General features: G+C 36.8%; 2 protein-coding genes and 1 non-coding gene across 3 annotated transcripts; 2 read left to right on the top strand and 1 right to left on the bottom strand.

Moving 5' to 3' along the window:
* The first annotated feature begins 4,121 nt into the window (after window positions 1-4,121).
* Window positions 4,122-4,228, top strand: LOC112087156. The gene has a single exon (XR_002899923.1). It is a non-coding gene; the product is annotated as a small nucleolar RNA R71 (small nucleolar RNA).
* A 6,651-nt stretch (window positions 4,229-10,879) lies between these two features.
* LOC18009439 lies at window positions 10,880-12,498 on the top strand. The gene is made up of 3 exons (XM_006391503.2): window positions 10,880-11,096; window positions 11,375-11,652; window positions 11,744-12,498. Exons 1-2 carry the CDS (start codon window positions 11,016-11,018, stop codon window positions 11,639-11,641), a joined length of 348 nt encoding a protein of 115 aa, XP_006391565.1. The 5' UTR covers window positions 10,880-11,015; the 3' UTR covers window positions 11,642-11,652; window positions 11,744-12,498.
* Window positions 12,499-16,929: 4,431 nt separating this feature from the next.
* On the bottom strand, window positions 16,930-21,008 carry LOC18009055 (CBS domain-containing protein CBSX6). Its single transcript, XM_006391502.2, has 2 exons — window positions 20,406-21,008; window positions 16,930-18,029 (listed from the first exon to the last, which is right to left on the bottom strand). The coding sequence occupies exons 1-2, from the start codon at window positions 20,753-20,755 to the stop codon at window positions 17,102-17,104; spliced, it is 1,278 nt and encodes a 425-aa protein (XP_006391564.1). The 5' UTR covers window positions 20,756-21,008; the 3' UTR covers window positions 16,930-17,101.
* Window positions 21,009-25,464: the final 4,456 nt, after the last annotated feature.

Genomic DNA, 25,464 nt, shown 5'->3' with positions numbered 1-25,464 from the left:
GACGAGAAGAAATGCTCCTGGCAGAACCATACCAAGCCTCGCATCTCTTTACCACATCTTGAGCGTCCTTGAACATAGTCGGCCACCAGAAGCCGCTTTGCAAAACCTTGGCAACCGTCTTGAATGCACCTAAGTGACCACCGTACGCTGAGCCGTGGCATTCTTGTAGCACCGGATGGATCTCTTCTTCGGCCAAGCATCGCCTATAGAGATGGTCCTTGTTAAGCACGTAAAGATACGGCTCATCCCAATGATATCTCATCACATCTCTAAAGAACTTTTTCCTCTGATAGGCATCAAGATCCGGTGGCTCTAAACCGCAAGACAGGTAGTTCACAAGATCCGCGAACCATGGGAGGCTTCTTTCCTTGATCGTGTTGGCCTCTTCCACCTCTAAGTAAGACCGTACCAGCATGAGATGTTCCTCAGGTAAAGCATCGTCTATGGGGACCTTTTCTTCAATCCTCAGCCTTGAGAGATGATCTGCGGCCCCGTTTTCAATGCCCTTCTTGTCAAGTATTTCCATGTCGAATTCTTGGAGCAATAGGACCCATCTCAAAAGCCTCGGCCTAGCGTCCTTCTTAGACATCAAGTACCTCAAGGCCGCGTGATCTGTGTAAACCGTGACATTCGATCCCACTAGATAACTCCTGAATTTGTCAAATGCAAACACAATGGCAAGCATTTCCTTCTCGGTGGTTGCATACTTTTCTTGAGCTGAGTCCAAGGTGCGGCTGGCATAGTAAATCACATGGAGTTTCTTATCTTTCTTCTGCCCCAAGACAGCTCCCACGGCATAGTCAGATGCATCAGTCATCACTTCGAATGGTAAAGACCAATCGGGAGCTTGTACAATTGGTGCACTGATCAAAGCCTCCTTGATCCTCTTAAACGCTTCCTCACACTCTTCATCAAAGATAAATTCCACCTCTTTGCACAATAACCTAGTTAAAGGCCTAGCTATCTTGGAGAAATCCTTAATGAACCGCCTATAGAACCCAGCGTGCCCAAGAAAGCTTCTTATCCCTTTTACAGAATTCGGAGCTTGTAGGTTCACCATCACCTCGATTTTGGCCTTGTCCACTTCTATTCCCTTCTCTGATACCTTGTGCCCCAAGACAATGCCTTCTTGTACCATGAAATGACACTTCTCCCAGTTCAATACAAGCCTATGCTCCTCACATCTCTTTAGAACCTGAGAAAGATTAGCAAGACATTCGGAGAAAGAGGAGCCGTATACGGAGAAATCATCCATAAACACCTCGACTTTCTCTTCAATTAGATCAGAGAAAATGTGCATCATACATCTTTGAAAAGTGGCCGGTGCATTACACAAACCGAAAGGCATTCTCCTATAAGCATAAGTGCCATAAGGGCAAGTGAATGTCGTTTTCTCTTGGTCTCTTGGATCTATTGGTATTTGGAAGAATCCAGAGTATCCATCGAGAAAACAGAAATAAGGATGATTGGCTAACCGTTCCAGCATTTGATCAATGAATGGTAAAGGGAAATGATCTTTTCTTGATGCAGAATTCAATTTCCTATAGTCAATGCACATGCGATGGCCGGTTATAGTTCTTTGGGCTATGAGTTCATCCTTATCATTTTTTACCACCGTGATACCACCTTTCTTGGGCACAACGTGCACAGGAGATACCCACCGAGAGTCAGAGATTGGATATATGATCCCTGCCTCAAGGAGCTTTAGTATCTCCTTTTTAACCACCTCTTTGAGGTTCGGGTTAAGGCGACGTTGGTGCTCAATAGAGGACATGGCTTGGTCCTCCAGGTGGATCCGATGAGTGCATATATCAGGTGAGATTCCTCTTATGTCGGCCAAGGAGTATCCTATTGCTCTCCTGAATTTCTTGATTTCATTAAGCAATGCATGTTCTTCATGTTCAAGCAAACTATCGTTTATGATCACAGGGAAAGTGGAGTTCAAGCCTAAGAACGCATACCTGAGCCCTGTTGGTAGAGGCTTGAGCTCAACAGGGGGAGCGTCTGCCTCATTCCAATCGGTATCAAAGCTACATTGGCCCGGAACAGCTTCCTCGGCTTTTTCCTTGTTCTCGCGCGGATTACCATCGGCCTTGATATGAGTTGCCACGGCCATGATATCCCGAGGTGTCTCCTCTGTTCCCATGGACCCCTCGCTGTCTAAGATGTCGAGGCCACTCTTCCTGAGCTCCAAAAACCTAGCCTCAGCTCCAAGTTCCTTCGGTTGGTCCAAAAGTTGCTTGTACACCTCGCTTTCCTCGTTCAAGTACCCGTGCTCGCTTTGTTCACGTGTAAGGACCACTTGTAACGGATCCTCTGCGTTCAACTCTTCCAGGAGCTCATCAGCTAGCTCCTCCATCACTTCCACATAGAAAACCTGACCTCCAATGGTCGGTTTCTTCATCATCTCTTTCACATTGAACTTCATATTCTCGGAACCGATGTGTAGTTCAATCATTCCTCCTCTCACATCTATAAAGGCTCCTGCGGTCGCTAGGAACGATCGGCTCAAGATGATAGGGTCCAATGGTTCCTCTTCCATCTCAAGAACTATGAAGTCCGTGGGGATTTCTATCTCACCGATCCTTAAAGGCAAATCCTCAAGCAAACCCACCGGTAAGCGAACCGATCTATCAGCTAGTATAAGAGAGATCTTGGCCGGCTTGTAACTCTTGTATCCCAATCTCTTCGCCACCGTGTATGGCATTAGGCTCACAGAAGCTCCTAGATCACACAAGCAGTTTGAGAACTTCAAGTGACCTAAAGCACACGGTAAGGTAAAGCTGCCCGGATCGGATAGCTTCCTTGGTATAGACCTCCTTTGTATTATGGCGCTGCATTCATGGCTCAGTATTACCATACCCTGGAGCTCCTTTGTCTTGTTGAGGATCGCATCCTTTAGAAACTTCCCAAGCTGTGGTATAGCTAAGAAAGCATCTATAATGGGTAAGGTGAGTTGCGTGTTCTCCAAGTGTTTCTCAAAGACTGCTTTGGCTTTGTCTAAGATTTTCTTTTTGAAACGCCCTGGGAACGGTATCTTGGGTTGGTAAGGTGGTGGTGGAACGTATGGCTTTTCAAGCTCAGTTGTCTTTTCCACCTCTTTTCCTTTGTCCTTTATCGGTTCTTTCTCAAAATCTGCTTCTTTACACGCATCACCTGAGGCTGCCTCCCCCTCTAATTGCTCATTGGCCTCAATGAGCTTAGTCTTAGGGTTCGGAAGTTGTAGTTCTTTGCCACTCCTCAATGTGATGGCGTTCACGTACTCCTTGGGATTGGGCTCCGGTTTACCTGGTAAAGCCGGGCCTCGGGATGATGTAGAGGCTTGATTCTGCTTAAGCTCTCTGATATCTTGCTGCATTGTCGCGTGCTGGCTCTCAACTCTCTGCTGACCCTGTAACAGTTGCTGTAATATCCCACAGACATCGTTTCCCATCTGATTCTGACCCGTTCCCTGATTCTGTCGCTGATTACCCATCGGCTGCGGATTGAACCCTGGTGGAAACTTGTGATGTTGTGGTTGGCTGGTGAAGTTGTTACCCTGAGCCGCTTGATTCTGATGAGTGTAGCCGTGCTGTTGCCCACCGAACTGTTGTTTGGGCTGGAAGGTATTCTGAAAAGGAGCTTTTGGAGCGTAGCTTTGTTGTTGTTGCTGAGCAGGGTACACTTGGTCTTGAGGGTTAGCTACATTCGGGTTTCTGTATGAGAGGTTTGGGTTACTGCTGTAGTTGTTAAACCGCTGATACCTCTGCTGGTTCCCTATGTAGTTCAGCTCCTCTTGAGTTAGACCATCTTCATTAACATTGTCAAAACTTGGCCCTTGCTCATCAAACTCGCCTACAAAGTGCATTGGCTTTTGTGTCGCCATCAGAACCTTGTCAAGCTTGCTCTGAAGCTCTCTTATATCCTTTTTCATACGCTGTTCTTCATTGGAGCTCTCTGTACGGTTTACTCTATCAAAGTCTTCGCCATAAGTATCATTAGACATGGATAGGTTCTCGACTAGTTCCATTGCCGCATTGATCTCTTTCCCAAGAAAATTTCCATTTGAAGCTGTATCGAGTTGGTTTCTGATCTTGGGGAGTGCACCTCGGTATAAAGTACTCAAGAGGGATGCCTCTGAGAAGCCGTGGTGGGGGCATTGGTTAGTGTAGCTTCTAAACCGTTCCCAAGCTTCGCTAAAGCTCTCATTGTTGTGCTGCGTGAAGCTGGAGATCTGGTTTCTGAGCTTAGCCGTGCGTGATGTGGAAAAGAACTTTGATAAGAACGCTAGTTTACACTGCTCCCAGGTTTGTATAGAACCCCTCGGGAGGTTCTTTTCCCACTGGTGAGCTTTATCACCGAGGCTGAATGGGAACAAGCGTAGCTTGAAGCTATCTTCCGAGACACCATTGATCTTAGTTAGGTCGCAAACCCGATCAAACTGATCTAGATGCTCAAGAGGGTCTTCTCCGGCTAGACCGTGGAACTTTGAATTCTGCACCATATTGAGCAGGGAAGCTTTAACCTCAAAGTTGTTGTTTTGAACCGGTGGAGCTTGAATCCCAGCTCGGTATTGGTGCGCATTAGCTCGGTCGTTCTCTCCAACAAAGACCGGATGAGGTTGTCTCTGAGCTTGTGACGGTGGCGGATGAACATGGTGGGCTTGTTGCTCGTTCCTATTAGCTTGTTGTTGGTTTTGCTGAGCAAGCCTCTCGTTCCTTTGAGCTTGTTGTTGGTTAACATAGGCTTGTTGTTCATTCCTGCCTGCCTGCGCCTGATTAGCATGAGCCTGGTGTTCGGCTTCTTGAGCCTGTTGCTCGATCCTTTGCTGTTCTGCCATTCCAAGTCGTTCAAAATGCCATTCCCTCTCGCGAGCTCGCCTCTCAATCCGGTTGATGTTGTCGTCGTACGGTAAAGGCGGTTCTGTGCTCCGAGACCTGGTTTTCATGCACCTGAAAGTAACACAAGAACTTGCAAAGAAGTTAGTAAAACAAAGAAAGTTAAAATCTTGAGCTCAAGAACAAACAAAAGACTAATGCTCCGACAAGTTGGCAACGGCGCCAATTGATAGATAAGAGTTTTTAGGTCTCAGGGCTATCAATCCCCTTGTCAAAGTAGTATTAAGAGGTGTCAATCCAGACTTGTCAACGAGACACTAGTCTATGTTGTTTGTTTGTTTAAGTCAAGATAAAAAGGTGAAGGTTTTACTAAGCTAAATAACAACGATTAAGCATGTGAGTAAAGTAAATGATGAGAATCAAACAAAGCAAGATGCATATGATAACTAAGCGATTCAGATGATGATAATATGTAATAAAGCAAGGGACTTTAGACGAGATACTTGACTCGGGTGCTTCCAAGTTCAACTAGTGGGTTAATGAATCAAATCATCAAGCGGTTTCATTTAACTTTGAACTCAAGGCATGTTAATCTTCTCATGAAAGTATTAAGCATCTAAATTGATCCTCCTTCATACCAAAAATGTCTTTTGAGAAGCATCGAATCAATCAGCAATAAGAATCAGTTCAAAAATGTCATTTAAAAGAACAAACTATCACTCTCGCGATGAAAGAATCTTAAACCCTTAACCGAGTGGTTCAGACATTTCTACAAACACTTTTGATGCGAGATATGTCTCAGATCTGAACCTCAAGTGATGTGCTTGGATCCAGCCTAGAGATCTCGTCGGTTAAAGAATGAAACATGCAAGACTAGACACCTAAACCCACTAATCTACCTTGAAAGCACCCTAATCTACCCATCTAAAGCCGCTTAAACGACTACTCACTAATCATAACGAGCTCACTAAGTCCTTTGCAAGACGTGTAGCTGGTCATGATGAGGAGTTAAATGTTAGATGATAGAAGAAATAAATGAAGAACAAGATTTCTTATGCAACAACAAGATATCGGATTCAAATCACCAAGTTTCACCAAAAAGGCAAGTTCTTAAAGCTAAAAACAGATAAGAGATAAGATGATTAGGTTTTTAGTCTCAAAATGTATATATAGCAAAGGTAAAGTGTCGCGGGTCAGCCCGGAACAAACCGGGTACTGAACCGCGATCTTGGGTTGATGGGTGAGTGCCACGGTGTGTCGGAGAGTGAAGCCGAGGTCTTCATGCCGAGGAGTGCACGTGAGTCCAGATCCAAATGAAGATCTCGTGAAGAACACGTCAAGAACATGCATGAACCCTAGTCTTTGATCCATCTTCACGTGTGTATTCTTGGGCAGCTTTGTTCTTGATTCTGGGTTTGTGACAATGGACCTCGGCATGAAATGCCGAGGCGCTTGGTAGTCGAGGGGTTTGATCGAACAGGGTTCGGCATGCACGCCGAGGTCGCTACACCGAGGTGCACGTTCAACACTTAGTCGTTTCCAGCTTTATTTCTTACGTGTGCATGCCTTGATTCCAACGTGCCGAGGCGTCAGCACGAGGCCTAGTTCAGAATACTCCCAGAATACGAGCCTTGACTTGGCCGATGTCGAGGTAACGATGCCGAGCCCTGAGAAAACACTTAGCGCGTATCGCAACATATTTGGGTTCGTATCGACCATGTCACCTTTCGGAAGCCGTAACTTTCATCCCACGACTCCAAATGCTCTGAGACCAGTTCCATAGTCAAGATGACTCAATGAGCTCGAACTTTGGTGAAGAAACCGTCGGAGCTTGGGAAGTGGAGGGCTTCCTGGATTTCACATCTTTGAACCGTATTGGAATCACCAGAAAATAAGCATTTTAGACCGATGTGAACTCCGGAGACTTTATCTTCCAAACCACTGCTCCGAATTTAGCGATCCCAACTGTTATGAAAGGGTCTTTCACAGATCTCAAACTTTGATGAAGACCGGGCAAGCTGATTTGGTCCGGAAAGGCTCCGTCCGCCGTGATCTTTGTGCTCCGCCGTTCGGTTCTCGGATGCGCGTAATGTTGGTGCATCTTCCGGAGGCTGTATCTTTCTCTCCACGGGTCCGAATTGGATGATTCCAACTGTTCTGGGATCTTTGTTTGATTATCTCCAACTTTGCTGAAGACCCTGCCGACTGGTTCGGACCGGAAGGTTCCCCGGATTGCTGATCTTTGAAATGCGCGGACAAGGACAAATTTTGGTCGAGAAAAGCTTCCCGCGGTAAGGAAAATGGCCGAGGGCTGTGTACCGCGGTAAGCTTTTTGGTCGTAAAAATTCCTTCGCCTCGGCCAAAAACTCAACCCGTGGTATTTGCACCTGATCTTCGACCCAGGCTGACTTTGGTCGATCGGTAAGCTTTTTGGTCGAGGTTGAACGATCGGTAAGGGTTTTGGCCGGTAATGAGCGATCGGTAAGGATTTTGACCGAGGTTTCTGTCCGTCCGGTACGCGATTTGGCCGAGAAATTCCTCCAAGCGGTTTTCACCATTTTTGACCCTTTTCTTCATCGTTTTCTCCTCTGCTCCTCTTCTTAAGCTCCAAACGACTCCCAAAGCACCTGATAAAGACTTCAAAACATGCAAAACTCTTTGGGACCTAATGCAAGCCCTAAATCCTATTTTCATGCCTAAAGACACAATTTACATGGGAAAACACATGATGAGGACTCTAAAATGCTCTCTAAATGATGTAAAATATAGACATATCATGTTGTCCTAGATGGCGAGTTCATCTTTAGCTGGTACCACACCCTTTACCCAAAAACCATCAATTCAAACTTCATGCATTCTCTCTTTAGCTCTTTTGACAGATATGTGCAAAAACGCCGGAGAAGGAGGAACAACATGGTTTTCAGTCACTCAAGAGAAAGACTGAAGAAATTTGGGAAAGTGAAGCATCCAGAACCTATCAAAGCCTAATGGTACCTAAAAAACCTTGAACTCAAAGGTAAATTTTGTGCCTTCTAAGACTCTACATCCAAAGGCATTGTTTAAAACAAAAAAATCGAAAAAGGAAAGGAAAGGAAAAACAAAAAGCCAAAAAAAATCCAGGACGGCCGAAATTATTTGAAGCAAAGGCTACAAATATTCATTTGTGAGTATTGGTTTTAAGCCTGGAAAAAAATCTAAGTCTGGGGGAGTCATGAGGAGAACCTGAAGAAAGGAAATCATGAATCTTAAGGCAAGAAGAATGTGACTGGAAACTGCGAGGGCATCAACAGTTCCATCCTCTCTTCCTTTTTTGCATAATGTCCTGTCTCTCCAGGAAAAAGTAATCCTAAACACATCAAGCCTTACCATTAAACAACCACTTTGAATACCTAACCTTGACTGCTTTTCTAAAATCCTTTTGATGAGAACCACTTGAACTTATAAATGAATGTTAAGAGCTAGTTGACTGGAAGATAGGTTTGAGTGTCTAGATTTTCGCATGACGGATCAACGGACTCGTTATGCCTGTACTTTGGTGAGAAATTTCAAGACTATACCTGATTTCAGCATAATGACTAACTCTGGTTTAGAAGCATGGTCTCTGAGATTTTGTTAGTTCCTGTGATTTTCAAACCTCTTCTCCAGGTTCAGATCTTTGGTTTTGTTTGAGGACAAACAATGTTTAAATCTGGGGGAGTTGATAACACCTGATTTTGACCACTTTTATGGATCACTTTTAATATTTTATGCAAGTGTTTTCACTCAGATTTAAAGGTTTTTAAGTGATTTCCATGTTTTAGAATTTCAAAAGAGTTTTCAGGATATTTTGGCAAAAGAAATGCACTTGGGAGCAAAAAGCATAACTTTGGATAAATTCATACTGTTGGAAGTTTGGTAACAAATGGAGGCCTTCTCACCGTCTGATCATTCTCAAATTTGGATACAAGATATAAGAGACAACCAGCTTTCCAATTAAATTGTAATCAAATCAATCCAACGGTTAGATCTCCAGATATGGTCGATGCACTGAAGGCGAATCAACATAGTCGGAAGCTCACCCGCGGCCAAAAGCTCATCCGCCGGGGGTGTGAAATTTGAGACCGCGGGAGCTCAATTTCGAGCCTCAGAAGCCCATTTTAAAGCCCAAGTCACTCCCGTCATTTTTCCTGCAAGCCCTAGGCGTTCTCGAGGACTCAAGACATTATATAAACCCCTTTTAAGTCTTTTAGAAGAGTGTGCCACATTTTTCACCAAGAACCCTAGAAGAGAGTCTCACCGCGAAGAGGAGCACCATCGGTCCTCCTTCTTCAATCTGTTCGTCGTTCTAACTTTTGTCTATTTCAATTCTCTACAACTATAAATACTTTTGTGATGTTGAACTCAGCTATGTCTGAGTAATTTCCCAGTTGGGTTTTTAAGGGATTTTTCAAAGGGAATTTCATGTCCTGATCATATGCTTTGTTCGATTTAGGGTTTATAATCTTCTGGGAGTCCTTCGTTCATTCTTGTTCCTTATGCTGTTTCTGTTGCTAACCGCTTAGAAATTAATCTCAGTAATTGAAGGTACGAAAATGTTGTATCGAACTACCAGACCTATAAGTGATCGAGCGAAATCGCTATAGGAGACGAAAGCTACCTATAGAGAATCGCGAGCGTGGATGAATTCTGTTTTTAATGCATGATCTTATTCGCAGCATGAGAGCGAGAGTTAATTGCTATGTTAAGTTATTAGATGATTAGGGTGACGAAAGTTGGCTAATCTTACATGTGTCTATTCAAGTTCGGGATCCTCACTAGATGATTACCTTTATCAATTTGTTTGTCTTTTGATCAATTCATGAACCCCTGCGAAAACCCTTTAGACCCAGCGATTAGTTCTTATTGTTTTACAACTTCTTTATTTCGATTTGCTTTTAGATTTAGTGACACCAAAACCAAAAAGCTCCCATTTTGTTTGTTTCACTAGTCTTAAGTTTTGATTGATTCGTACTGAAAACTCAAAATCTTTGTGGGTTCGACCCCTAAGTACTACAACGGATATCTGTGCACTTGCAGATATTTAGGGTTACAAATTTAAAACGTGAAACTAGAAGTAACCTTTGATTCTCTTAGCATCAACGTCCTCACAAATGCTTTTTTGGACGAAGATACACTTTTTCCTCCTTTTTGCGCAGATCCGACATCTGACACCAAAACGATAACTCCTAGTACAGATCTCCGATCCGGAAAAACTCGGTCTTCTTAGAAAGCTAAAACTCGTGTCTTCATATTGATATGTTATCCTCACGTGGATCCGAGAGAGAGAGAGAGAGAGAGAGAGAGAGAGAGAGAGAAAGAGAGAGAGAGAGAGAGAGAGAGAGAGAGAGAGAGGAATGTGGCTAGTTGGTAAAGGTGAAGATGAGAGATTAAAGAAGTATTTATAGTTAGAATTTCATTTTATTGGACTAATAAATTTTTAAAATTGAAAATAAATAAAAAAATTAATATGAAATAATCAAAAATTAAAATAAATTAGAATTAAAAATCAGAAATAAACTGACATTTGGGAAACTGAAAATCGGTTTGTTACAAAAAGCATTTTTCTTGACCACATCAAAACATGTTAGTGACATCGACTAATTTTAAAACTGTTCAAGACCACTCCATATAATTTTTATCAATACGGAAGTAATGAACTCCAAAGCCTATCTACAATTTACGACATTGTTTTAAACTTTTGTCATTGACGGTATGGGTTTAAAACAACAAATTTTAACCAGCTTTAGAAAAATTCCTATCATAGTTTTCAAAAGCTGATTTAAATTTTTTTTTGCCTTTCATAGATCCCCTATTTGTCACTTGTAACCAAAAGAATCAGATCCTTCGAAAAAAAGAAAGAAAGAAGAAGCTGTTTTATTACCATTGGCATGATTTTTCAATCTTTTGATTCGATAATGAAGTAGTAAATAAAGAATAATAAATAAGGACCCCACATATTCTTCCCTCATGAAAGAAAACATTTCTTTTTTCTACAAATAATAAATGTTTAACCAAATAATTGAAAAAAGTAGCTCGAGAGAAGGATTAACAAGAAGAAGAAGAAGAAAGTAGTAGAAGAAAGAAAATTAAGGCATTCGCTACTTTACCAAAATCCCTCAAAACACATAAACCCCACAAACTCTTTCACAAAGAAAAAGAAAATATTGGTAAAGAAAAAAGATGAGAGCTTTAGAAGAATCCAGGATCTCTATTGTTTTGTTGCTTCTTTGCTTCTCAATCTTCATCACTTTCAGTCTCCAGGTGAGTGTGTTTCTTCTCACTTTATACCATTTCCTTGTGTTTTTTTTTTTAATCTTCAATTCGACTTCTTTGCTTAGATCTCCTCACTTATAATTTCTCTTCTCTTCATTTGGGTATTTCTAGTTTTGCCAAAAACGACTAAAAAATTGTTTCTTTGGTTTGGGTTAAACCTTAGGTTTTGAGCTTTCTTTCACTTTAATTACTGGGTTTTTTGCATCTCCATTGTTCAAGATTGTATGTTCTGTGCTCCAATTCGAATTTATGGGGAATTTGTTTAGGCGAATGAGCTAATACCATCATCTAAAGAAGAAGGAGAGATGAGGATGGTGCCATTAATGGAAGAGAAGTTTATGGTGATGAATGAAACAAGAAGGAAGCTTGGGAGTTTCCAGATATGTTCAGTTTGTACTTGTTGTGGAGGTGCTAAAGGTCTTTGCTTGCCTTCACCTTGTTGCTATGCAATCAACTGCAACATCCCAAATAGACCCTTTGGTTATTGCTCCTTCACTCCCAAAACCTGCAATTGCTTTGGTTGCCATATCTGAGATCTTTCGTTGTAAGCTTCTAATTTCTTCCTCTTGAGTTCTTCTCAATTCTTGGGTATTTCTTACTTCCTGTTTTGATGTTTTGGTTCTCTCTAATTTCAGGGCAGAGATAAGCTGAATCTCAACATCGTGATTCAACTGCAAGTATGAAAGGGAAGAAAAAAAAAGAATGAATATCTGTTCTTGGTATGGTTCTTTTTTTTTATATATAATTTATTTTCAGTCTTCATTAAATTTCATTACCTACTATCCTCAGCAACATCATCATCCTCATTAATTAGTTATCTTGTTGCATTGCCATTTAAAAATTTAGTGGAGTATCTTGTTACACTTCAAACAAGATTTTTTTTTTTTTCCTTCTTTCTTCAATCAATTCTATATCTGTCTCTTTTTTTCCTTCTTTTGTGTACTCCAATTTGTTTCTCATGGGTTAGTATTGTATCATTAGGATTGTAATTGTAACATATTTTTGGGAAGAGTCAACATTTTTTTTGTTAAACTGGCAAATGGAAGAATATAATATGATGATGATGATGATGATGATGATGATGATGGTGTTGATGGTGATGGTAGTGATGTTGAAGCTGTTAAAGTTAAGCCTTTGTGATGAGTGATATGTCAAGAATTTTAAGAAATGGATCGAGTTTAGTGCTCTGTTATGCTGTACTGCTCTGATAAGATCTAAGTGCCTGTTTTCAATATAAAATAGAGGAAAAAAGTTTTTTTCTTTTTTCGAGTAAGAAACAAATATTCATCTTCAAGTGCAGAGACTTGACAACATCTTATCATTATCTTTGAATATGTTTGTTTATTGAGTGTAAAGAGACATAGTTATTGTAAGAGTTGTTTGAATCAAATGTTTGTTCCAAGTTCATGCTTTCTCTCTCTCCTCTCTCTTATTAGCATTTTTAATCGGCAAGATCTGAAAATTAATTACTAATCATTCATTATTATTATTCACACATGACATATCACAAAGCTGTCTTGTAAAGAAATTAGTCAATGTATTGGTGGTAAAGAGTGTTGACCTTGCCAGTTTCCCCGTGATCGGCTTTAAATAATTGCACAATTTCTTTAGATAGTAATTTGCCAATCTAACACTTTCAAAACTTAATTTGTAAATTTATAAAAGATTAATGCTTACGGAACTATCTTATTGTAGAGGGATGGGTGATGTATAAGTTTTAGATAACCAGCTAGGAAAAAAAAATTAAACCCTTTGCAATTTTTCATGTAAATTTAAATAAGAAATATTAATTTACATTAGCCAAATTTAACACAAAATTTAACAATACTACATTAACCAAAGTCTATATTATCATATAATGTTATTAGCATTTTATGTAATATCTTATTTTGATGATGTATGTATATATCCATAAAAGTTTTATCATCATATTAAATTTTTGTCATTGTTGAAGACTATAGTATGCAATTTTTTTAAGAAATAAAAATAAAATTAAATTTGCGCGTTTATCATTAGAGTTAATCTGTGTTAATGTAATGCATCTTTATATGTTTTTGAAGATAAGCCCCCGACTATATATATGACGTTGTCACTCTCTTGTATATCTATTTACGTGTGTCGTAATAACAATGATGGTGTACACCAGATAATATCTTTTGGAATGTCTTTAGTTCTTCTAAACGTTGGAAGTTCATCTTCATTTAAATGATAACGGGAAAAACGAGTTGTAAACTTATGACCAGTTTTTAACGTTCTAAATATTGAATTATATGAAGTAATATAAAACCAACATATATATCCAAATCTCATTTTTCTATTTTTGTATATTGTAGTGAAGTAATAAAGACAAAAACCACACACCCAAAAATGTGAACATAAAGATAAATTTTACTTTGACCAAAAAAAAAAGATAAATTTTACTTTCGACTATATGCTAATTGTAATGGAAAATATTAAAATAAATATCAAATTTGGAATAGTACAGTAGCATGCAAGAACCAATCAGTTTCGGGTATTTCGAGTAAAAAGAGTTAAGACCCATCGGATATTTTTATAGATTTTGGTTTAGGTTCAGTACTTCTATAATTTCGGTTTGATTTCGCTTCAGATATTTGGGTCCAGGTTTTTTTGCCTAGATCTAAAAAAATTTCTTAATTTTGAGAACTGATAAATACTAAAAAAAATAATTTAGTTTGACTCGAGTTTTTTTAACACAAATTATATCTAAAAACTCAAAATCTACCTCAAAATCCAAAAATATACCAGAACCTCAAAAAAGTAAAAAAAAATATATCTGTAAAACCAAAAATATACATAAAGTATCCTAAATACAAAAGAAAAATAACTAAAATTTAAGGATATATAACTATACTTTAGATAATTTGGATATCCGATCGGTTTTTAGTTCGATTCTAGTTTGGTTCCAATTCTTTGGGTATAAGAGTTTAGGATCTATCGGTATTTTTATAGATTTTGGTTCAAATTCGGTATCTCTATTTCAACTTGGTTCCAATTCGGATATTTGAGTCGGGTTTTTTCAAGATTGTGTGGGCTATTTCAAAATTAAAAATTTAATATTTTATATAAACATTCTAACAATCCAACTGTTTAATGAAAGATTCAGCATTTCCAATTTCTCCTTTAAAAATAAAATTTCTTCAAAATGAAAAAAAAATGAAGAAAGGTATCCTCCAACAGTTTGCTTTATTTGTATCTTAAGCATTTTATTCCAAGTATACTCTATCTTCATTTTATTATTAATTGTTAACAAGACTCTTTATTTCTTAGTTTTACAATCTTTTACCTACTTATTTTATTTAGAGAAGTTCAACAAAATTTTGATTTTATATAACTTAAATATTTATTATATAAAAAACTACATTATATAATGTAATGAGAAAAAACAACAATATAATTTTATGATATACTAATAGATATTATTTTCTCATAAATGATCAGTTAACGCTAAAGCAAAAGATTTTCTTTTCTATATAATACTAAATTTTATTATATTTTCTCTTTTATATGTGATTATTACATTTTTACTTTATAATTTGATTGGATAAACATATAGTTTTAAAATTAATTGGATAAAAGAAAACACTGTTTCGGTACCATACAAAGCTTATAAAAAAATTAATACACATATTGTAAATAAAAAATTTCAAAATAACATAAATGAAATTGAAGCACTATTAGAAATAATTTCTTTATTTTTATCTTTAAAATGAAAGAAAATATGAAATTTAAAGGATTATTGGAGATGGCTCAGTCATATTTTTTTGTGTATAAATATGAAGTGTTCAATATCAATTTTCAAAGACATGCAATATTGATTAAAGGCTTATGAAGTGAATCTATTATCCTTATCGAGTCTAACTTTCTTTACGGCATAATGAAAATATGTTCTTAATCTTGTTATTTAGACAATAAATTTTGCAAATTGTACATCCATTAAATTTGATCCTAAATTAAACATCTAAAATGATAATATCATCCAACATCCTCATACAACAAGCATGGCTTAGGACATTATTGCGTAACTTTAAACTATATATAGAACCCCATCGTTATAAAGTTCTCAACTACTTTGCTGGCCTCAAAGGAAGCCGAATTTGGTATGAGAAATAAATAAAATACATATCTTTATATGTTGTCTCAATTTTGGTTTCCAGCTCTGTCAGTCTTACTAGATAATAATTTCAGTTCACTCTCAAAATCTCATTGACGAGCTTTATATATACTCAACACACTGAGAAAATAGTGGTGGCTTTGTAGTTAAATAGAATCAAAGGAAGCAAAAGAGATAGATTGCTATGAATTGACTATTGAGTGTATGGCTTCTCAACTTGCATGAGTAGGTTGAAAAGTTGGGGAAGCAGATTTAATCCCAAATCTATAAATTAATAATGACTGAATTTCATGAATTAGTTGTTATTGGCTTGTGTTTCTTTTTATTTTCATTCTATATTATTATTAACACATGATCGAAGATTTATTATAAAGATTTTATTTTTGTTTTACAAATAACAAGAATGTCAAGTTTTTAATGAAAATTTTAAAAACTAAATCTCAATTAACGTGTACTGTCTTCAGCTTATTAGTTACTAGTTAGAGAGAAAAAAACTTATTTAGTGTACAACATACTGTTTTCTGTATAATCATTTATTGAGACGCTAAGAGATGATGGTAAGGAAAAGTGATACCATCATTTTTTCTAACTATAATGTCATCTCGTACTGCTATCTAGTACCACCATATAATCGATTTGATTATGATGTAAATGTGATTTAAAATTTCCTATTGAGAGATCACCAGATAATATGATCATATATTTGTATATTTAGATGGTATATTAAATCAATTATTTGTGTGGAACATGAGGGGCTTATTAAATACATTCGGTGGTCTATTTAATATCTAGAGCAAACTTCATGAACCTCTCTGTCTCTCATGGTATGTCAAAACCAAATATACCCCATTATCATACATTGTTTTCTTTTGACCATTATAGCCAACCTGTATTATTCGTAAATCTTCTATTATTATTTGAGAAAGGACATTTAAAAAAAACTTTAATGTCATGTGTTATAACAACTTTGATATGCTGATGTGTCAATTTCAGAGAGCTTTTCAAGAATTTTTTGAAATTAGATTCAATTTACTAAATTAATTACATCATATGCCATTAACATTAATTTAGTTAAAGATTAGTTTGTATCAAATATATATTTAATACTCAAACATTTAATTTGTAAAGATATTTTCTCTCTCTTTCTATTTCTTATTAACATATTTATAAATTTTTAATACATAATATTACTTATGTTATTAAACATTATTTTCTTATCTCATCTTTCTTTAATCTTAATTTTGTTAAAAATAATCATATTATCTATTTAATAATAAAAAATCTAAATTTTTTCATTCATATTATAGTTCCTATTTTTCTATATCAAATCTAAGTATCTTAGTTTAATGTTAGACCGGTTAGATAGAACATATTAATCTAATTTAATATATTTAATGTGTAATTTTATTTATATAAAAAATACTACTAAAATTAATTATAAAATTAATTATAAAATTAATAATTATCTAGCATTTATGAAATTATTTTATAACATAAATATAACTTTAATCATTATTTATAATTACATAATCATCATATATATTTATAATTATAAATATCAGCTAACATTTTTATTTATATATATATATTATATTTACATATTTGAATAAAAAAATTATGGTTAATATTTACCAACACGGATAATCAACTAGTTATCTTTAAATAATAACAACACAAATCAGTTTATAGATATGAAGCATATTTTCCAAACAACAGTTCACATGGTACTGATTGAGAAACATCTTTGACTGTCAGAAAAAAAATAGCTCATTTATTTTTGCTTATATGAGCTTTGATACTAAATTGAATAGTACAAATTGAAAACAGACAAAGAAATTGTTATCCTTTTTGATTTGTAATCTTAGTTTTGATTATCATTACCAAAACCTTCATAAGAGCGATTCGAAGGAACAAATGCGGAAGGCTGTTTAGTAACAGCAGTCAAGATCTCTCCATAACCAACAACTCCAACAAGAACATCATCATCAGAATCAGCCTCTGTAACCCAAACATGTGTGGCTCTATGAGACAGCATCTGAGCCATAACCGCAGCTAATGAGCTCGATGTTTTGCAAGTTAATGGTGCACTTCTTCCCCTGTACATGCTCCTACCAATGCTCAACCTCGTCGGGCTTGTTGGATTAAAACCAATGCTCCTGCTACTGAATTTTTTGGCCTTTGTTGTCGATGTTCCATTCTGCTCTCCAACAAATGAAGTTTGGAGGAAGTCGCTGAATGATCTTGATGACATGTTATCCTCAACTCCCATGACAAATTGTCCTGCGTAGAGGTTAGCTAGAGCCCAAGCTGCAGCTAGATAATCGCATTTCCAGAGCTTTGAAGCTGAGATTTCTCCTATTATCTTGAACTGTTGTTCGTTTTCGGTTTGTTCCAACACAGCGATGGCACTAGGATCACACGGTGGCCTTCTGGTGGCTTCGATGGCCGGACAAGAGGCTTCAATGAAGTTATAGTTTAGATTGATGATATCAAGAGAGGAGATTGATGTGAGCGGTAAAGGAGCTAATGCTCCAAGGACACCTATAAGGAAGCGAATCACGTCTTCTCTTGAGAGACAGCAAAACTTGTCCCGGCTTGAAGCCTTGGAAGTAGCAGGCCTGTTGGTGGAGTCAGCAGTGAGACTACTACTGCTGGAGTTTTCACTGTTCTTCAGCCATTTTCCGTTGTAAAGAATGGAGAATCGCTTGCTCATACCTCTCCAGACAACGCTTTTCGGAACCAGAAGTCGTCTCACTCCTTGTTTCATCATTTCCAAAGCATCTATCAACCTTGCATGATAATATTCTATCAACAGACGTATCAAAGTAATCTGAAATTTTCAAGACAACAAAAATTAACCCTAAGTAAAGTAAGATGACGACCAAGGAACATGGGAGCCAGCAGATGTATGCATCGGATCCTAGTTTAGAGGAAAAAAGGTAGCGTTAGGGAAACCGAAACATCATATTCGAAATAATAGGGAGTCTAGGATTTCTAAATCATTAGAGTTCAGGAAGTAATCTAGCACAGGTTTTCGACCTCAATTTAATTTACCAACTCAACAGTTTCTGGATGCTGAAGAAAACGTGACAAATCCTGATCGATACGCACAAGGAAGGAAGAACAAAGATGAAGATACACAGGAACCACTCTATCGTATATATATATATACACAAACAGGCTTCTGAACCGCATTTCATATCCAGTTGGTCGAACTATTCACTGGTTGTCTACTTACATATAAAATGTTAGCCAGTGGACACACAAACTAGTATTAAGCAAGGAAGGTAATTCCATCAACAGACATATCAAACTCACTGCGACAAAGGAATCTGAAATTTTTTAAGACGCAAAATATGAGGATCAAGGGAGCCAGCAGCTGTATGCATCCTAGTTTATAGGAAATGAAGTAGCTATAGGGAAACATCATATTCGAAATATTGAGTCTAAATTTTTTAAATTATTAGAGTTCAGGCAGGAAGCTAGCACGGGATTTCGACAAATCAATTTAATTTTACAAACTCAATCTGCATTCTCATGAAACCGTGACACATCCTACCTGGTCGATATGCACAAGCAAGGAAGAACAAAGGTGCATATAGACAGGAAACACATAGAACTATTCACTGGTTGTTTAGTTACATATAAAATGTTAGCCTGCCGAAACAGTTCAGTGACTCTATTTACTGGAAAACAAGATATATTTACAAGGTAAACTGCCATCAACTCAATAAACATTCATACATCTTGCCTTTCACTAAATCTGAAGTGCAATTGAGACTAACATTTTACAGTCTCTGAAACAAATGATACGCATCATTCAGCTTTTAAAACTAATGATCCCGAAGCTTTTTAAATTTCTCAGAGAAAAATGCCAACTGGAAAAAAAATCATAAAAGTGAAATTTGATTTACTAAGGGTTAAAGGCTTTTATTTTTTTTAGATGACTCGTAGAGGCTGTGGGCATAGCGATGGGCATATTTATAGTTAAATAGCAATCCTGCTTGTAGTGGGTGAAAATGACGATAAAGGAGAGAAGGATACGTAAAATATTTTAGTGAGACAAATACAAATTAATCATTTTAGGTAGTAAAAATACTAAACTTTACAGAATCTAAGAAAAGGTCTATTTAATCATGTCTTTCTTGTTTTTTGTTGTTAGTTGATGACAATGTTATATCATTTCAAAAACAAAGGTGGTTGCAGACATAAAAGAAGCATTGACTAAGGTCTAAGCAAGTTGAGGAAAATTGAGGAAAAACATAAAAAAGTCAACAAGATTCGACCATTTAAAACTACTCTCTTTCTAGTAGTTGTGTTTTCCCAGATGTTTGAAACATTTCTCAAACACTGAGCACAAAAAAACATTTTTGTAAACCAAGGTTGGCGATTTGAGGCACGAGGCCATGTACCTTTACTATTTTATCTTATCTATCAATAAAATAAGAAGATAGAAGAGGACCAAGAGTTCCCCCTTTCTTATATCTAACATTAAAAATGAAGTCAGATTTATCAAATTGTGGGTATCTAAGCACATGGCCTATATGTAAGAGTTTCTCTGCTTACACGTTGAGAGATTCAGTCAATTATCACTACATAATAGAAACGGAAAAACGGGATCTTATTTAGTTTTCAAGTCGAAACAACTGACACACTTTGGTTTTCAACTAGATCCATGCTCATAACAGTGGAATTTTACGAATAAGAGATCAAATTCTTGCCATTTCACTAAATATATGGTTTTTTTTTTTGTCACACATCATATGCTTTATGACTAAAGCAAAATCCAAGATATATGCCTCAGATACACCAAACCCAACTAAACCGGGGAATAAGTGACCAGCTTTGGATGTTAAACGGGAAATGAGCAAAACAGTAGTAACTTATGAATCAGATTATCAATTTTTCTTGTCATTCTAATGGTAAAGTTGAGATCTTAGATGTATGCAACTAAAATAGAACTAATCTCGAAAACATCGAATAGAACTAAACCGGGAACTATTCAAGGAACAAAAAACTTCAAATTTGCGAGCTGTACGACATAAATTGAGCTAGAGATGTGACCCTTTTGAGTAAAGTAGATCCTATAACTAAACCAGGAATCATTCAAGAAACACAAACTCAAATTCGCGACCTTTATGACACCAAACAGAGCTTGAGCTAACCTTGTCCCAGGATCAACTTGTTTGAGGAGAGTGTTGTTAGGGCAAACAACCTCAGAGACAGGGATCTTCATAGCCTTTTCTTCTTGCAAACACTCGCTCTTAGCTAAGAAAGCAACGATATCGAGAGAATTCAAAATCCCAACGAATCTATGTTGTCTCATCTCGCTATTCTCCACGAACCCAGGAATCGACGGCGTTGATCTCTTCCTCCAAACCGGAATCCCACACTCCGTCGATTCTCCGATAGCTCGAATCGCCGATTCCACCGACTCCGTCTCGTAAAACTCCACCATCTCTGGCTTCCCCACCGTTAGATCTCCCACCACGTGATACAAGAAAACCGATGCCATCACGAAAATCTCGATTTGTAATCGAAGGAGGAAGAGTGCAAAAGGGAAAGAGTTATAAGAGGGAGTGAAGAAAGACGAGGAGGATGTGAAGACCGGTGATTGGTGATCGGAGAAGGATTAAGAGGAGGAGGAGAAGAGAATTCGACATTGATATCCCATGAAGGTGTTTTTAAGAGATTGTTGTTGGTGACACTCAAGAGAGAGAGACTGATCAGACTTTGTGGATAGAGATCAACCTCAGCGATTATTGGGTCCGGATGTAAATTATAAGGAAAGTTATGGATTTATTTAGTAAGAAATGAAATTTGGAAACATATTGTTGTAATTAAATGTATATAATTGACCAAAAAATTGAAATATCAGAAATAGCTAACGATAGTTAGCCGCCAAGAGCCGCCCCGCAGATCGGATTCCGGGATCCGGGAATTTTGGTATACTTCTTCATCCGTCAAGATACAAAGCAATGGGATGTTCCTCTACTTAGAGAACTTTTTCAACTTGAGGATGTCTCCCTTATCCTCGGGTTGAGACCTAGCCGTACCCGTACCCTGGATGGATATGTATGGAATCATTCCAAATCGGGACTTTATTCAGTTAAGTCGGGATATGATCTGTTTCGAAGGACGAAGTTAGAACGGGAAGTTGGAGCGTTGAGGGAACCGAGTATCACAGCCCTACAACGATATGTTTGGAAAGTCCGTACACCTGGAAAAATGAAACACTTTATGTGGCAAGCTTTATCAGGGTGCATTGCTACATGTCAGAATCTCACCTACCGACATATGGGTTCAGACAAACGTTGCCCTCGTTGTGGGGATCCTGAGGAGTCCATAAACCATCTACTGTTTTTATGTCCCCCGGCCTTACAAGTCTGTGCGTTATCGGACTTTCCGTCCCTTCCGGGTGTCTTCCCGAGTACCTCTATTTATCAAAATATGAGTTTTCTCTTTTGGAAAACAAAAGAGCAAGACATGACAGATCCTCAAAAGGATGTATATCCTTGGATCCTATGGTTTATTTGGAAAGCAAGGAACGAGAAAATCTTCAACGGGAAAGAAATTTCCCCGGAAAACACCTTGATCCACGCGAAGGTGGAAGCAGAAAGTTGGAGATTAGCAAACCAAGCTGAAGACGATGATGCTGCTCACGTTGAGGCGTTGGCCCCCCCTCCGGTCTCGATATCACTACCCGAGGTACCGCAGACCCCGATATGCCGGATTGATGCTTCTTGGATCAATCACGGACAGGTTAGCGGCCTTGGTTGGAGTTTTAAGGATGGCAGAGGAACGGAGATTTTTGGTCTACAGGGATGTCGTAGAAGCCTCTCGGCTCTTCACGCCGAGATGGATTGCCTCTTATGGGCTATGTCATGCCTGAGAGAAAGACAGATGACGTCGGTGCATTTTCAGACCGACTGCTCGGATCTTGTGAGCATGTGTGAATCACCAGCAGACTGGCCATCTTTTAAGACAGAATTGGAATCCTTTTGTATACTTCGCGAGAGCTTCTCAGAGTTTACCTTATCCTATATTCCGAGAATTCAAAATGTCCGGGCGGATAGTCTTGCAAAAGGAGCTCGAGCGAGAGGAGTTATTTTTTCCCAAATCGATCATAACGAGCCGGTCGAAGATGGTTTTCAAACCACTTCTAAGATAGGCCAAATGTGATTGTAATAGTTGGGTAGCGGAAAAAAAAAAAGCTAACGATAGTTTAATAAAATATATGAAGACGACACATGTAATTGTAACTAGGTATCTATCCGCGTCGCGTGAACACAATCATCATATAAATTTTATTATAATTTGATTATTAAAATTCTTGTAATATAAACATCACATTTTTATTTTCAATAATTGAGATAAAATATTGTTTAATAAGATCCAACACACAAGTTTTAAGTTATATAAATATTTATACAAAGAAATAAATCATACAAATACTAAAATAGATCATGTAATAAGATCCAACACACAAGTTTTAAGTTATATAAATACTTATAAAAAGAAATTAATAAAACACTACTCTATTAAGTATTGTTATAAGTTATATTTCCGTCTTGTGTCTAAAATGTGCTCCACCTCTCCCGAATCCTAGAGGTTTAAGAGATATATACATACTATAAGATTGTTGTATATACAAAATCTCCAATTATAATTTTCAGATTACTTACTTTCTCTTAAAAATCAGGGCATCATCCGTAGTGGGATCAAAGAGAAGACAGGAAAAACCAATTGATTCATGTGAATGGATAGTTATTTCATCTACACGTATAAAATTATTATTAGAAAATATACATGCAAAATAAATATAAAACATATATTGCACAAAATGAAAATAATAATGACATATGCTTAATTATCCATACCTTCTTTTTTATTTACACTCCAATCGGTTAAGACAGAAACCGCAAAAGAACCAGTGAATCCTTTGGTTCTTTCTTTGATATCAGCGGCAAAGTCCCCGTATGTGATGCATTTCAACTTCACATCCCTTTGATTTGAATAATTTAAGTTACAAACTTTGTTACCAAGACATAGTGATCGTGAGAGAAAATATAAACTTACCCGAGATCTATGATGGTGAAAGTTATTTTCTGAATAATATCTCCATCAGGGTTATTCTCTGTTTCAATGTCGCTAATATTTTCCATCACTCCAATGAGATCTACAAATCAATTATGAGAGAATATTTATCATAAACGAAATTCATTTTTTTTTCTATATATGTACAAATTTATATATGAAATCACTGAAACGAATATTAGTAGTTAATCTTACCAACAGGATACAACTGAGCATAAGAAATTTTGTATATCTCACTAAAAAGGACAAATTTCATGAAGGGATTCATTGTCAATGGTCGTAGACTTGAGACTTCTGTCCCAGTAGTGAGAATGATCTGATAATTGTGTCTCGTTGTTCTTCCCTCATTCTTCCATTCAGATGGTATCAAGCCGAATTTAGACAATTCAAGCCATCGTCCTTCGGTCCCAACACGGTAAAAATATGGAAAGGTGAGGTTACCACATGAAGCATTAATTCTACAACCCTATATACAATGAAATTTGCAAATAGATCAAACAAATAATAAATATAGACAAAACAGTTATATATTCATATTAGATAATACTTACATTTTTGTCGACTAAAATGAAATTCAGCCTTGGTAAGCCTTGACGATCAGGTTTATTCCATCTTTTCAAAACTTTGACACGGATTTTCCAATCTCGTCTCCATGCATGTAACTCATCAACAAAGTTATATGTAGTCATGTGGATAATGTTTTTATAAAGCCAAAGAAACAGTTGGGGAGAATGATTGCTTTGTTGTTTATTTTTAACAATGGATATGAGGAAATGAGGATATATATAACACCCAAATAACGGTTATGGAAAGTGTCGCGTGAATCAGTGCATTTTACATATTTTTTAAACTAAAAATGCTCCATTTTTGAAAAGTTGCAACTTATGATGAATATTCTAGATAGATTATTGGTTAACACGGTTTATCTGTTAAAGGAAGAGTCGAATATTTGTTACAACACAAATTTTTTTGGCCCATAAGATGTATAAAAATATTGGGCTCAGATGATATATAATTTAAGTGTAACATAATAAACCATTTATATCAAACAGAATTAGAATCAAATCAGTTATATATGTTATTGACATGCTTTTTAATAATCCAACACGCGCTATTTTTTGACAGAACATTATTAAAAATATTTAATATCGTTTATAATCCAATTTATTATAACAATGTTATTTTTATCCAATGACAATCCTTCATAAATAATCAATTCACGATAGCACATAATCATACTCCAGTAGTAAATTTCCCAAAAAAATGTATATTATATCTATAAGGAGTAATTTAAATCCAAATTAGAATAAATTATTATTTATTAATAATCGCAAAACAGCCTTGTAAATACAAAAAAGTGTCTAACAAAACTAATAATATATATGGATTATCGATTTTGAATCCTTTGAATCGACCCAATCCATTAGACATTATCTGCATCCAGCCCATATAATCTCTCTCTAATCCTGAAATTTCAATAACAAAATCATGTAGATCTAAATATATGAAAATATTTTTTTTTCATAAGTCAATTTAAAAAACACATAGAAACATACTTACTTATTGCGCAAGGTTAAAACTTCATCAATAGGTGAATCGGTGGTAAAACGGGACACACCATCATCATCATGATCCTTGATAGACACATTCTCTAAAACATATATATTGGAATATTGTTATGTTATATACAACGATTTTATAAATAACATATTGATGTATCATCAGAGAACATACCTCCGTTAATTGCTACACACCAATCGGTTAACACACATATAGCAAAGAGACCTTCGTATTCTCTACACTTATCTCTTATTTCAGTTGCCAACTCACCGTGTGCAACACACTCTAGCATATACTCCCTATATTTTGACAAAGAATGTAGTTAATAATTAGTTAGTTAAACTTCAAAAACATATAGTTTGAGATATACTTACTCATCATCTATTATATTAAATCAAATTGATGATGAAGTCGTTCCATCCGGGTATGTAATAGTAAAATATCTAGCATCTTCGACGACTCCAATCAAATTTGCGATTGTAATTAGTCAAAATAAAGACATTAGTGCGAACTATGAATTTTGCATTATAAGAAGATACCAAAATATTCTTACCAATTAGATAATAA

Source organism: Eutrema salsugineum, unplaced genomic scaffold (genome assembly GCF_000478725.1).
Source record: "Eutrema salsugineum unplaced genomic scaffold, Eutsalg1_0 scaffold_9, whole genome shotgun sequence".
Taxonomy (NCBI): Eukaryota; Viridiplantae; Streptophyta; class Magnoliopsida; order Brassicales; family Brassicaceae; genus Eutrema; species Eutrema salsugineum.
The sequence above is the reverse complement of the archived record's forward strand: the minus strand, read 5'-3'. Positions and strand labels throughout refer to the sequence as shown.